The sequence below is a fragment of the Sinohyriopsis cumingii genome, unplaced genomic scaffold (assembly GCF_028554795.1).
Source record: "Sinohyriopsis cumingii isolate HCF-2022 unplaced genomic scaffold, ASM2855479v2 utg000229l, whole genome shotgun sequence".
NCBI classification, from domain to species: domain Eukaryota; kingdom Metazoa; phylum Mollusca; class Bivalvia; order Unionida; family Unionidae; genus Sinohyriopsis; species Sinohyriopsis cumingii.
In genome coordinates this window covers 16,475-30,496 of record NW_028315879.1, presented here as the reverse complement: position 1 = coordinate 30,496, position 14,022 = coordinate 16,475, and the positions used below count along the sequence as shown (strand labels likewise).

General features: G+C 34.3%; 1 protein-coding gene across 1 annotated transcript; it reads left to right on the top strand.

Annotated features, from left to right (window-relative positions):
• Positions 1-916: 916 nt before the first annotated feature.
• Positions 917-12,733, top strand: LOC149774412 (cGMP-dependent protein kinase 1-like). Its single transcript, XM_089945285.1, has 6 exons — positions 917-948; positions 2,654-2,743; positions 4,025-4,166; positions 7,751-7,914; positions 12,025-12,153; positions 12,661-12,733. Exons 1-6 carry the CDS (start codon positions 917-919, stop codon positions 12,731-12,733), a joined length of 630 nt encoding a protein of 209 aa, XP_089801411.1.
• The last annotated feature ends 1,289 nt before the right edge of the window (positions 12,734-14,022 follow it).

Sequence of the window (14,022 nt, the reverse complement as noted above, 5' to 3'; positions counted from 1 at the left end):
CAATTGCACGTCCTTTATCCACTGAAACTATAACCCTGTTTTGCAGATAAAGAATAAGGCAGGCTTTTCAGGGCATGAGTACCTCATAAACTACTACATTTTCTTTCGACATTTTGTTTATAATGTAGTTGTTATTAGTATAATGGTCGCACGAAGCAAAAGTGGGGGATCTCGCTGAAAATGGATGCGGTCGAACTGCGTAGAAAGCAATAAGAATGAAAGGAAAAACATAAAGCATGTTTGCGTAATAAATTATGATGGTGACTCATAGCTAGCAAAGACGTTGATATTAATCTGCATAAAAAACTACTACGTACTACTTTAATGCAGACGCTGATTTAATGGAATCCGCTATGTTGACGTCAAAAGGATGAAACTTGGAATTAAAAGGATTAAATGATTATGATTTGGTTGGATAAACGTACGTATCTTATTAATCACTCACAAATCTAACACAAATCACCCAAATTTTATTTTTTGGCGACTGATTGGGTACAAGTTACACTTCGATAAATACTCATCGATTATCACATGATCCTAGAAAAAATCAATAAAGTCAACGGTGAGAATCGGCTGGTTGATAATGTGCATTGATTATAAGTGACTTTGGTTGTAGTACGTCAACACAACACTGTGAAAATGTACTACACAAATACAAGTCTTGAGTGAAGACAATACCTTTAAATTGTACAATACAAATAAAAGTCTTCAGAAAAGACAATACCTTAAACCGTAGAACATAACTGCACGTCTTCAGGAAAGACAATACCTTGAAATAGTACATATTACGTATGTGAATAATTTTCAGGTGCAGGAAAACAATAACAGCAAAGATACGTATGCTCTAAAGATACTCAACAAGCAGCACATTGTTGCAATCGGCCAACAAACACAGGTCCTGAATGAAAAGAACATTATGGCGGAATTGAGATCAGATTTCATTGTAAGGTAAGATTATGATTTTTATTTTCCATTATGATTTTTATTTTCCATGCTCCCACTGCTTGTAGATGTCCTTAATACGAGATGTTGGTGTCGTTTCGTTTGTCCAATTGTCATTTTTTTTTATTATGCTCTCTTTAGGACGATTGCCTAAATAAAGAAGGAAAGAAATTCAATTGCAAGAGGAAGCCGTAGACATATTTACATACTCTTGAAAAGGATATGAAAACTGCTTATTCATCATTTTGAACTTTCTTTTTGACAACATCCTTGTTAGCACGATGAAGCAAAATCAGTTTCAAGTAGACGAACAAAACCTGGTACGCACGTTATCTTCTTAGCATATTTAATGCAATGACCACTTGATGTAGACAAAAGAAATTCGATAAGCTTGTTGGTATGCATTACGGAAGACCGACCTAGTGTTTCATGTCACTTGATCATTCTCAAATTTGGAATAGCTTTTTTTTTAACTGTTTGGGTCTTTACTTTGTTTGGTTTGAGCTGTTTGGGTCTATACTTGTATTGGTGTGAACTGAATGGGTCTATACTTGTATTCGTTTACAATCTTTGAGTCTATACTTGTACTGGTTTAAACTCTTTGGGACTATACATTGTTTGGTTTAACTGTTTGGGTCTATAGTTGTATTGGATTGAACGATTTGGGTCTATGTTTGTATTGGATTGAACTGTTTGGGTCTATACTTGTTTTGGTTTGAACTGTTTGGGACTATACTTGTACTGGCTTGAATTGACTGCGTCTATACATGTATTGGTTTAAACTCTTTGGGTCTACATATGCATTGGTTTGCTATTGAGCCATACGTATTATCCAAACGAAAACCGAATTCATTTCACTTCGGATCCCATTTGCACAGTAACTATTTTCTAGGTTGCATTAAGTTTTTCACTTCAGTGAACACTCCATGGTATCTAAGCATTGTTGTCAATTAAAGCTGGACAAAATAGTAAGTGAGCAGTCATTTTTGGGTCACTCACTTTCAGGAAAGACGGTAAATGTTTAGTTGTTATGCTTATTTCGAGGCAATTTACTTTATAGAGTTTCAATATATTAAATAGGAGTGTTGGATAGAATTTGTTCATTAAGAAACAGTAAATTTGTAAAAGGTAAGAATCATTAGATTACATTAACTATTATGATTGTGAAAATACTGTATTAAAAGAAATGAAGAAAAAGTACAAAAACACGTGCATCACGTTTTCATATTGCGCAAGGAGATCATGTCACAAAATTACTTGTCCACCGAGATTCGCCTTAGTCCAACACAAATTGATCTTCTCATGTGCATAAATTCCATAGGATGAGAGACAATAACAATTAAGCTATCGTACTATATTAAGACATGAAATCCTTGGCCTATAAAGACGTTACAAACAAGTCGGGTATGATATAATATAATTAAATGCATTCCTTTTAATAAAATATCGAGTCTCACGCGGAAGCTGCAAACGAATAATCAAACTCATACAAATGACAAAAGCGTCATGAAAAAATTTAAGAATCTTATCGACATTTAGACCTGACGAAAATTCAGTAGCTATTGTATCCATTTAAAATATTTGTAATTAAGGCATCTTCAGTTGAACATGTTAATACAATTATAGTATTTAGTAGATGATAGTTATAAGGTAGGTATGATCAAATAACAGATATGGAGCTATGTTTCTTTCACAATTTTTTTTCTTCCAGGTTGCATAAAACGTTTAAGGATGATGAACATCTGTACCTGTTAATGGAGCCTTGTCTTGGAGGCGAGCTGTTCACCTTGTTAAATGAAGAGTAAGTTAAACAATTTTATACACTGCTGATTTAGATTGTATTACCGTAATTGTTTGTTTGTTTTTCAAGAAAGCTAACACTTAAAGGATGGTGTTAAAATCCAAATTTAAATAAATAAGAAACATCAACTAACACTTTCGTACGTGGCACTGTAGAGGTCATCTTTCTCTTATAGGTGCACAATAATTTGATGATACAAACGTGCATATTTATGTCATCATAAAAATTATCTGAAGAAACGGAGATCGATTTTACTGCATTTATTCTACTTGTGCGTGTATACTTGCTATGGATGGCGGCGCTAATTTTGTAAATCTGTTATCTAGCAGCTGTGATTTCTTCCTTGTACACTGTTTTTACCATAAGTTTCCTGTTGAAACAAACATTGGCTACGTGTTACATTCAGGTCATTTCAAGTGAGCCCTTATTTAAATAAGATACAAAATGGCCTTTATCCCTCAACTTTAGGACACTATTAGCAGTACTGGCCGTGTTTGTATTATACGCTTGTATCATTTTATAAATTCATCATTGTTGGGCTTTCTTCAGACCTTACAACACGATCACGGGGATTAATTAAGGACAGGAAACTAAATTTTCTGTCAAATATAATCGCGATCCGGTTGTCTACGTGATCTACACGCATTAGTCACATCAGCTGTAACAAATTCTTTTTCCAAGGTTAAAGGTTATCCTTATAAACAAAATTAATTAATTTGTTGTTATTTAGATATGACACTCATTGAACAAATGTGACAAAAGTATTTACTTTTATTCCGCTTATTTTCTCACAAGTACAGTTTGGGTGCTACGACTCGACCTCCTACGTCACTGCCTTAATTAACACATACGTATTAGTTATAAATATTTTGAACTAATGTCATGTGACTCTCGACGTTATCAGTTCAATACACAAAACACGTAAAAATCACAACTGTAAAATTGCTTTTTTAAGAGTTGCAGATGTTGAATTATTCTGGTTATATAGTTATTTAGATTTTCATAATTTTATTTAGACCCTGTAAACAGTAGAAACGGTGAGGAACTTAAAATATTTGATGAATATGACTTTTGAGAAAAGGTTCACGTTTTGTATTTTCTGAATGAAAAAATATTTGTTGGAGATGTGAGTTGTTGATATTCACTGGAAGGAGATGAATGCCCTAGAATGGTCTGATGGCTTTAATATAAATCTTCATAGAACGCAATATATGGCGACTTTGAACAAAGTCTAATGCTATGCTCCTCTACGCTTCTAAATTTGTTACTTTTTTGTTATAGAAAGAACCTTAGTCATACAGCTGCAAAATTCTACACAGCCTGTATAGTAGAGGCAATCAGCTTCATACACTCAAAAGGAATCATCCACAGAGATCTACAGCTCGCAAACGTACTCCTGGACTCCAAAGGATATGCAAAACTGGTATGTATACCTACACATTTATACTCTCATATATGTAATCCTGGCTCCAGACTCCAGAGCGTACGCAAAACTTATATATATATATATATATATATATATATATATATATATATATATATATATATATATATATATATATATATATATATATATATATATCTTTGTACTCTCAAATGAATATTCCTGGACTCCAAAAGCATATGCAAAATTGATTTCATATATTTTGGTATTGGTACTCTCAAATACGTACTTTTGGACTCCAGAGCATGTGCAAAAATGGTATGTATACTGTTACGTATATCTGATTTAATTCATATTTATTTTACTTTAATTGTTTGTCACTTTTAAATTTTGCATTCTATTATATGCTATTATAATGTAACTTTATTCACTGGAGATAAAAGTATTTCCAGGAAATCAGTTGACATGAATTATTCTTTCGTAAACACCAGGATTTGACCTAGAACCTAACCTTGATTCAAAGTTAGTAGCAAACACGTAAATAAGTTCTATTTTATTTTAAAATGATTGGTTGTTGTCAAGGTCATGATTCAAGATGTAAACAATTTTATTTTATTTTATTCTAAGAGTAAAACCATTCGTCTAATCAAGGCCATATTATGTGCACGTGATTTTTTTTACATTTAAACACGGTCATATGGCCCTGTGTTTCGCAATTTTTCCATTACTGTGCATCCGTTAGTTTCAATAAAGATGCGTAGAGAAAGATTTCTGTTTTGGGCTTTTTACACTGATGTTAAGTTATTTTGTTGTAGCCAGATTTTGAGTTATAATTTTCTTCAGATCAGTTAGATTTCGAAAGAATTAATTCTCTGGAAATATTTTAAGAAGTGATCACAGAGAAATTTTGAAAAGACATTGCTAAGAAATTTAATTTGGATTTCCAAGACCGACGTGATAAATTTTTATTTCTATAAGTAACTGTAGACTTCAACACTACAGAATGTAACACTACAGAATGTACCATACGTCATCGTCTTCCATCTTGTATTCTTCGTCGGGATTCGAACGTGAAATCAGTAGGACATTTTGTTATTAGGACTTTAAAAAATGTATTCTTCGATAATTCTCGGATTAATATTGGATTTGTTTCTATAAAACCGTAAGTTCATATTTTTTTTATTATTTTTACAGAACTTTTCCAGGGAAATAAATTTATGTATTTTTGTAAGCTTGTTGTTATCACCCTTTCTTCTCTTACTGTTTATTCGAGCCTAAACAAGTAACATAAGAATACTTCTATATTTTGCTCTCAAATACATGCTCCTGGACTACAAAGGAAGTGTAAAAATAATATGTATACCTCTAATGTTACTTTGAAATACGTACTCCTGGACTACATGGCATATGCAAAACTTATATGTATACCTATACATTTTTACTCTGAGATACGTACACTTGGACTCCACAATAGATGCAAAACTGGTATATATATATATATATATATATATATATATATATATATATATATATATATATATATATATATATATATATATATATATATATATATAGACAGATAGATATACCTCCACCTTTTTACTCGGAAATACGTCCGTTTGGACTACAGAGGAAATGTAAGGCCAGTATGAATATCTCTTGATTTTACTCCCCAAAAATAATGACTTATACTATTCCTATTCACTGAGGCAATTTACATTCTTCTGTCGGATCGAATTTTAAATGATCATTATAACTGTCTCAATATATATCACGAGTTGATATGAAGTTGCTGTTATCATAAATATAAACGACACCGTAAGTCAAGAGCATGACCATTTCTTGTTCCGTTCTATTCCTTATCCCCACTCCACGACAGATATATGTAGCTAACGCTTTGTCCGTTTGTCTCCACGTAAACCCTCTTTGTCAATTCTAAGGTCCGGAGTATATCGCAAAAAATCGATGTATTTCTAAGAAACTTGAAACACATATTAGACTAGTGGCTCATATCTGCCTTATGGTCTTCACAGTGCTTCATTTCCAATATTTGTAAAATCTTTCGGCATTTATCCTGTTGATACATTTGTTGGTTATAAGGACCTTTCCAGATCACAACTCCAAAGTCGTTTGAGATATATAAATGATCTTTGGTAAATATTCCAAAATCGTAATTCGGTTGTATCTTCTGCATTTCATTAATTTATTTGTCATTCCTTCCATTATCCCCGATTTAGTTGCAGGGGCTTAACACTAAGATGTTGTCCAAAACGTGTATGATACACTTACTGGACAAGCGGTATAAAGGTACAGTTCCATATTCAAAGTTCTTCTATTAAATCCCGTGAGCATTTATCTCCATTTGTCAGATCATTCATCCATCAATTACACATCCATTTTTGGAGCACAACACATGCTCCAAGTCAATTTCCTGTATATTTTGTAGATACGAATGTCCTATTTATGAAATCTATGATTAGTAAGTATGTCTCCTAGCAGACATTTGGCCTGGGAGGGAATGTAGATGACTTCATGTTTTTGTTTCTTCTCTCCTATCCCCAATGTGATACAGAGGAGTGGAAATATGACATCATTTACTTCAACTGCATGTTCTTAAATATATTTCTTTGGCAGATCATAATTCCCAAACCGATTAAATTATTTCACCAACACCCAACAACAACAAAAACGATACAGATGTGAAAAAAATCGACTTGAGATCCTTAGATTTTTTCCCTGTTCAATATTTTTTTTTATGTCGCCTTATGGTAGTGGCAACCCATGTCTTGCTTGTTATAGTAGAATGGTATTCAAATAATGATTCTTCCTTTGATAAGTACAAGTCTACAACAATTTGCGCCATACATGTTTGAACTGTAATCTTTACACATGAATCTGATGTGCGTCAAAACGAATTTTAGAAAATTGGTTTTGGTTCATCTAGCCTTATAATGAATGTACTGGATTTCATAAAGTATGTAGAAAAATGAATGAAACATACGGCATACCTTTAGTCAATATTCGGAAATGGTTTTATTCCCATAACGATGTAAATAATTGCCTTCAACTCTCCATCAATAACATTCTTTGGTCAAACTTTGCTCTGCATTTTAGATATGTAAGTGGAAGGCATATTTTAACATTGATGAACTTGTGGCCTTGCTAAATTAGTCCTCCGTGTCTCTATGACACGTTAAAACTGAATCTTATACATCGCGCTCTTATTAATGGGTTTCATTCTTTTAGTTTGAGAATAAATATTATTTCTTTATGTGGTTAGAAAACATTATGTAATATTGTTTATCCTTTTCTTGCATAGATTGGCAACTTTTTGTTTCATAGCACTAATTTAAGTGCCCATTGTTATGCACAAATTAACAGGGGTTTTGTAAAACCTTTAGAGAAATAATTTGCAACACATGTCGGATTGATTTAGATCGCATTCGGTGAATCAGTGATAGATCATCCCCATCCTCACTCATGGGTTAGTTAGGTAAACATTTCACCTTTCATTACTTATAGTGGATATTGTCAAGTTAGGGTTACTAAGTACTTTCCGAATACACTCTGCTTTTCAGCTACATATAACACATATCATTTTGTTCGTTTTTTTCTCTCAATAGATTGACTTTGGTATGGCCAAGAAGGTCGGACCAGGTGAAAAGACCCAGACGATGTGTGGAACGCCAGATTATATAGCCCCTGAGATCATTTTAAAAAAGGGACACGACACAGCGGCAGATATTTGGTCCTTGGGAGTTCTTGTTTTTGCTATGCTTTCTGGCCGGTAAGAATTGACAAACATTGTGTACGGGAGTTATAAACGGTTTGCTGAGCACCAAAACTAGCCTGTGCCTGCAATACATGCATTTATACAGTACGCGAGCCTCTGGTGTTTTTATACAGCTAAATTCGCAATAGCGCACATGTCAAAACAGTTACGTCTGCCTCGATCATGTATGAATGATTAAGTTACGCCTCTTCGTATAAATAATATAATATGCTTAATATATAAGAAGAGAATCTAGTTGTCTACCCACGTCTTTCTTTTACAAACACGTACATCTTTTATATCTGAACCGAAAGTAACGAATAAACTAAAACTAAAAATCTATTTAAATGAAAATTTAATTTATACCGATTTTGTATTAACCTTAAGAAAAATGTAGGAGCCTAGAAATCAAACTTTTCCTTTTACGTATGTAATTCTCTAGAGATTTTAATTCAACTGTCATGGTTATAAATTAAATATCGTAAGCGGGTAGTGATTATATTGCGTGGAAGATACCACGATTCCGAGTTTTTCCGAGTTTTGATGAGACGACAGATCACGTGGTCCCGTGACGCAATACTAGCCAGTCCTCGAATACAAACGTAAACATGGCGAACGAGGCAGACAGGAGGAGACCACATTTGGGTTGCACATTCAAAAGTTGAATCTGCTGTCTAATATAAAAGTTTATGTAATGTACTGGTCAGTGCTAAACGAATTTTCGTAGGCACATGCAGAACACACAGTACTAATTATACGGAAGAACTGTGAACCAGTCTAGAAATGATAGAGTATTTACGGGTTTGGTGGTCCATAATTGGTTAATAATTTAAATCAAAATTTTAGGAAAAATATCTTTTGAGAGCTTACACTATATGCAATTTTAAAAAAAATATAGACAAATTTCTACTGATGCAATTTTAGCATTCTTACAGGCTTGACTCAGGAGTACTCGACAGTGAAAGTAGCACCTGATTCATCTGGTGCAGAATCAATAACATGTGTTTCATGCACATGTATGTAAACAAAATGCCGCAGCTCATATGGTGTTCTCCAAACATAAGCTTGCATCAAGGTTAGATGTACATGGAGAATTATAGGTCTCATCATCAGCACCCAGAAATTTTAAGTTATTGAATTTTAAATATGATGGTGTTTCCATATGTTTACTCATGGAGTTGAATTAGTACCGTGTGTCCTGCACCGGGCTGGTGACTTAAATAAACTCAATCCCTGACTGAAATTCCACAAGCCCGGACAGTTCATACCTGTCAACTCTCAAGCCGGGAGAAATACCTCCCGATCTCGTATTATCTCATTAATTTTTCTCAGCGAAGTCCCGATTATTACATTATGTCTGTCAACTTTTCATTTGTCAGAAGAAAAAAGCCCAACCCCAAACCATTTATTAACACATATAACGTATGCAATCCAGTCTAGACTGCCACACTGCAGACATTGTTGCAATGTGACTGAAAAATTGTCAAATCAAACGCACACACATCTAAATCCGGCACTGGACGAAATAATTAACATCACACAACAGTTTTGTTTTTCTTCAGTAAATAGAACGTGAAGATTAAACATTATTCAAGTAACAGTACTATAGTAAAAAAAAATTAATTTTTTGGTAAAGAAATGGTCACTAATTAGCTTAAACGAATGATCACTGTGAAATTTTCTCTGCAAACAAAATCGCATCTCCATTTCCGCCAAAGAAACTGGGCCAGTTAACACCTGACATTCCACCACCGTATATGTAAAGTTTAATCACTATGATTAAATTAAAACAAGGAATAAAACAAAATATACCATGCAGCATATGTGCCCTTAAAGAACTAATTCATAATAAATATTTTATTCAGCAAACAGTGTTACATGGATTAAGACTTAAACCTAAGGATATAAGATGGGGAATAAAACCTGAGAAAAACAGTTGCCACGTGTACGGTAACTTGTGACTGCAAATTTGAACAGTTAAAATGAAGTCCATGGCATCGTAAGTAACAACAAAATAGGCATCGTTTATTTGGCAATCAATTGATGGTGCTTTCATACGCACACTGTCGAACATGGTTTCTTTGAAGTATGTCTGAAGGGCAGTCGTTTTCACAAGATCAATGTAAGGATAAGGATTATGTTCATTAGTCACACCGGCTTTATTACTTGGATCAAAACTTTAGCTATTTTGCAATTTAGCCAGAGCTGACAAGAATATGCAAACCAGGCTTGTCCTGTAGGAATAATAAGGCGTATCACAAGGAGAAAAGGCATGTCCCATGGGCGCTCGCACATTGGGGCAAGGGGTTGGGTCAATAATATCCTCTCTCCCCCCCAGTTTATATTGTCAGCCAGTTAATGTGAAACGTTGACCTCCTTTTTTTAATCGCTGCTATTTAAACTGCCAAACTGATAGTTTTATATCAGTTCCAATCATTACAGGTTACCGTTTATGTATAGTACATGTAACAGGCATACACTAAAAACTATTTTGTTTTTAATTTTTAATTTTTTAAGATTACTGAAGATTTTGTTTTCTCGAAACACGGCAGGTTTAGAATCTTATATTTAGCAAAGCTTCCATTTGATTAAAATCAGATCTAAATTTCACATACGACAGTGGTGATTTGACTTCGATTGTGCCGTGTTAAGGCATGTATGTCAACCTCTTGAAAATACATTTACTCATTTCGCCAGCGCGATCAAAGGTTTCTCAGGCAAACAATTTTTGTTTCGACAAGCCCGACGGGCACCTCACTTTAAATACAGGATTAGCCGAAGCTAAAACCAGATGGACCCAGGGTATCGGGCTATCAGATTTGTTTTAAGCACTGTTGGTGTAGATAAAAGATCTGTGAATTGATTGTTGCATTTTGTGGTCACTTACTCGGCCTTCTGCCTATTTTCGTAAATCAGACGTTTAACACTTTTCCCAGGATTTATAATATCCAAAGGTATGTCTGGAACAGCGCCAACTTTTAGTCTAGGCCTAGCATTTACGTATCCTTGAGCCTCCATTTTTTCATGATCCCTATCGTAACATTCCTTTTAGAAATGTAACGAGCACAGAGTACTGTATGGTGTTGCTTTAAAATCGACTCGTTTGTAATAATGTATCCATTCTTTCATTATGTCTTTATCGATCGGAAAAAAAATGTTGTCCACAGGCTTTACTTAATATTCTATTACACCCGTAAGCAACGCAAAACGGCATTGTCTTTTACTCTGGCAACTCCCACTTGGGTTGCTGGAGTTGCTACTATGACGTCCCAATAGTAACCGAATAGGCGCGAAACTTTTGCATACGAGGTCACGGAAATTCAGCTCCTAGAAGATAGGCCAATATTTAAATATTGGTGTTACGGTCGCAGATGATACTTCAGAATAAGGTTTTCTGCTATAGTACTTTTATTATTATTCTATATTTCCATTGGTTTCTGGTCTCCTTTAAACTTTAATTCATACATTATATACATTATTTTTAAAACAATAATATAACGGATTTGGTTAAACTTATACCCCGTGGATGATAAGTAATACAGTCATGCAATGGTATTAATGAATGTGAGAATGTGTATGCGTCTGTATCTAATGCATTTTTTGGTACTTCAACCGAGACCGCTACAGCAAAATTACTTCGGACAAAAGATAGTAGTTGAGTTATTGCAACTGATGATCTCATGCACTACTTTACATTCTACCTAGTCATTTGACGGATGCATCTGTCAGTAATCATTTTCAGTTACCGTTATCGGATGCAGCAAATGGTAAATACGTAGTTAACCTGTGACATCGTGCACAATTATTTGAGCCTTCACAAATACAATTGTGAAATATTTACAGTCTCTATTTCTAGCATGTGCTAATTTATTTCCATTATGTGAGATAACTCAGAGAAGACGAAAAAGAAGACACGTGATGGAGACATAATTCTTGGTTAAAACATGTCAGCAGATATATATTGTCTTGCATCTCAAGTCAATGTCGAAAATTGCTTAGTCCTTAGGAGTTCTTGATTTTGCTATGCTTTCTGTCTGTTTAGGTTATCCTTTCTGTACATATTTATAAGTACCTAGTAAGCACATGAAGTTGTTTATCTTTCAAATATTGTATTTCGTCTTCCAGATCCTTATTTGCAGACAAGGATGATAATGACATGCAGATATTTAATAATATCATAAAGGGGATCAATGATGTTGTCTTCCCAACCGAAATTAGAAAGAGCGCTGAAGATTTCATACGGAAATTGTGCAGGTAAGAAGGAGATATGCTGATGTCTTTGCAAATAATAAAAGAAACATTTTTGAAGGTCTCTTACGGAAACTACACATATCGGAAAGGGATCGATGCTGTTGTCCACCGAAGTGACATAGGAACACTGTAGATTCTATATGGAAACTATACAAGGAAGAAGGTATTTTCGTCTTTGATTTCAACGTACTAGCTATATACCAGAAATATAACGAGAACATAACGAAGACAACAAACATCTAACCTCCAAGCACACAAAACCAAAACCTACTCGATTTTAAATTAACACATTTCCAAAAGCTCAGATTGAGAGCTTATCGCTGGATTCTGGTTAAACACAATTTATGACACAAAGAAAATAAATTAATAATTAGGTAAGTCCCAGTAAATGAGAGCGGTGCACCAACTAAGGATTCTCTTATCTCACCTCAGTAGATATATAACTCTGCCGAACGGGTTTCAGTGTTTGTATACGTGAAACTATACCTCTATGCTTTCATTTGCTTCTAGACAGTTTGAAAAAGGGGAAAACACGGTTGATCATATGACAATATATGAAGCGCTAGACTTTGCATTTTTATGAAACTGTAAAATTCACCATAGATTTTCTTTAAATGCGTAGAGACAAGCATAATGTTTTCAGTTGTTTTTGCCGTTAAATAACGAGTAGGTTGAACATCTATAGCCAAACGTGTCTGTACAACGACAAAGTCAATAAAAATTTTGCAGCTATTTCATTATCATCTTATTTGTCCTTTTAATGTTGTTATCTAATCTGTTTGTCTGTCTCTATATATAGAGATTTGAAAGTTAGTCCGAATTTCTCCCTGTCCCTGTCTGTCTGTCTGTCTTTCTCGATAGATAGACACAAATCATATAACGGTAGAATATTCACTCGTGCTTGATCAGAATGGTATTATCAAGCATTCTCTTGCAGATTCCATGGATAGCACTTTCCGTTATCGCCATTAACACAAAAAAGTTATCGATATTTCCAATTTTGCATATCTGTCTCATAGAAAATATGTAGAAAATGCACTGTTCCTTAAACCTCACAGGGGCGTCATCCATTTGAAGTAACGTGCGAAGAATGGAAGGAATATAATGTTTTTGTCTGTTGTATCACGGTGTAGTGTAGAACATAATTGAATGTTAATATTTATAACAAGGTATTGCCCATGAATCAAACTCATAACTAAACAATTAAACATTTAAAGCCAAAAGAGACATGCCTATAATAACCATGCGCCCTCTGCATGATTGATATATTGATTAATTTCATTCAAGCATTACCTTTATTCCCTTTCCTTTCTTTGCAAGAAATGATCCTGTCCAACGCCCCACCGCGCAGGAAATACCAAAGCTTGGATGGTTTAACGAATTTCAATGGGAGGACTTACGAGGCAGAATAATGGAACCACCTTTTATTCCAACGGTTATAATCTCTCTCTCTCCATTTTATTTTCTAAACCATGCCCGTCTCTACACCCAAACAAACAAAGAAACAAACAATGCCACAAAAACAGCAACATGCAGAAATAAACAAACTGCAAGACAATTAATGTGAATTGGCTGTTAATCATGATATACCAACTTTATTGGATTACGTGGATGCTTCATACAACTGATTTAAGAACCCCAGTTAGCAGCAGTCCATTAAAAGAGGCAATCGGTCCCTCATTGCCATCCGATTCATATCGATATTTAAGCACCGGCTAACACTACAGTTTCTAAAAACAAACACATTTGGACCAGCAAAAATGAACGGCTCAGTGGTATTTTCGTTCCTGTCTCCCATAAGATGATTTAATACAGGGCATTACTTTTATATGTGATTTGTCCCGTTTATCTTGCTCTGACATCTATTTACAC

Coding starts and splice junctions, on each gene's coding strand:
- LOC149774412 (XM_089945285.1), top strand. CDS start 917: ATGGCGGAATTGAGATCAGATTTCATTGTAAG. Junction 2,744..4,024: donor TTCACCTTGTTAAATGAAGA/GTAAGTTAAACA, acceptor TTTTTGTTATAG/AAAGAACCTTAGTCATACAG. Junction 7,915..12,024: donor TTTGCTATGCTTTCTGGCCG/GTAAGAATTGAC, acceptor TTCGTCTTCCAG/ATCCTTATTTGCAGACAAGG.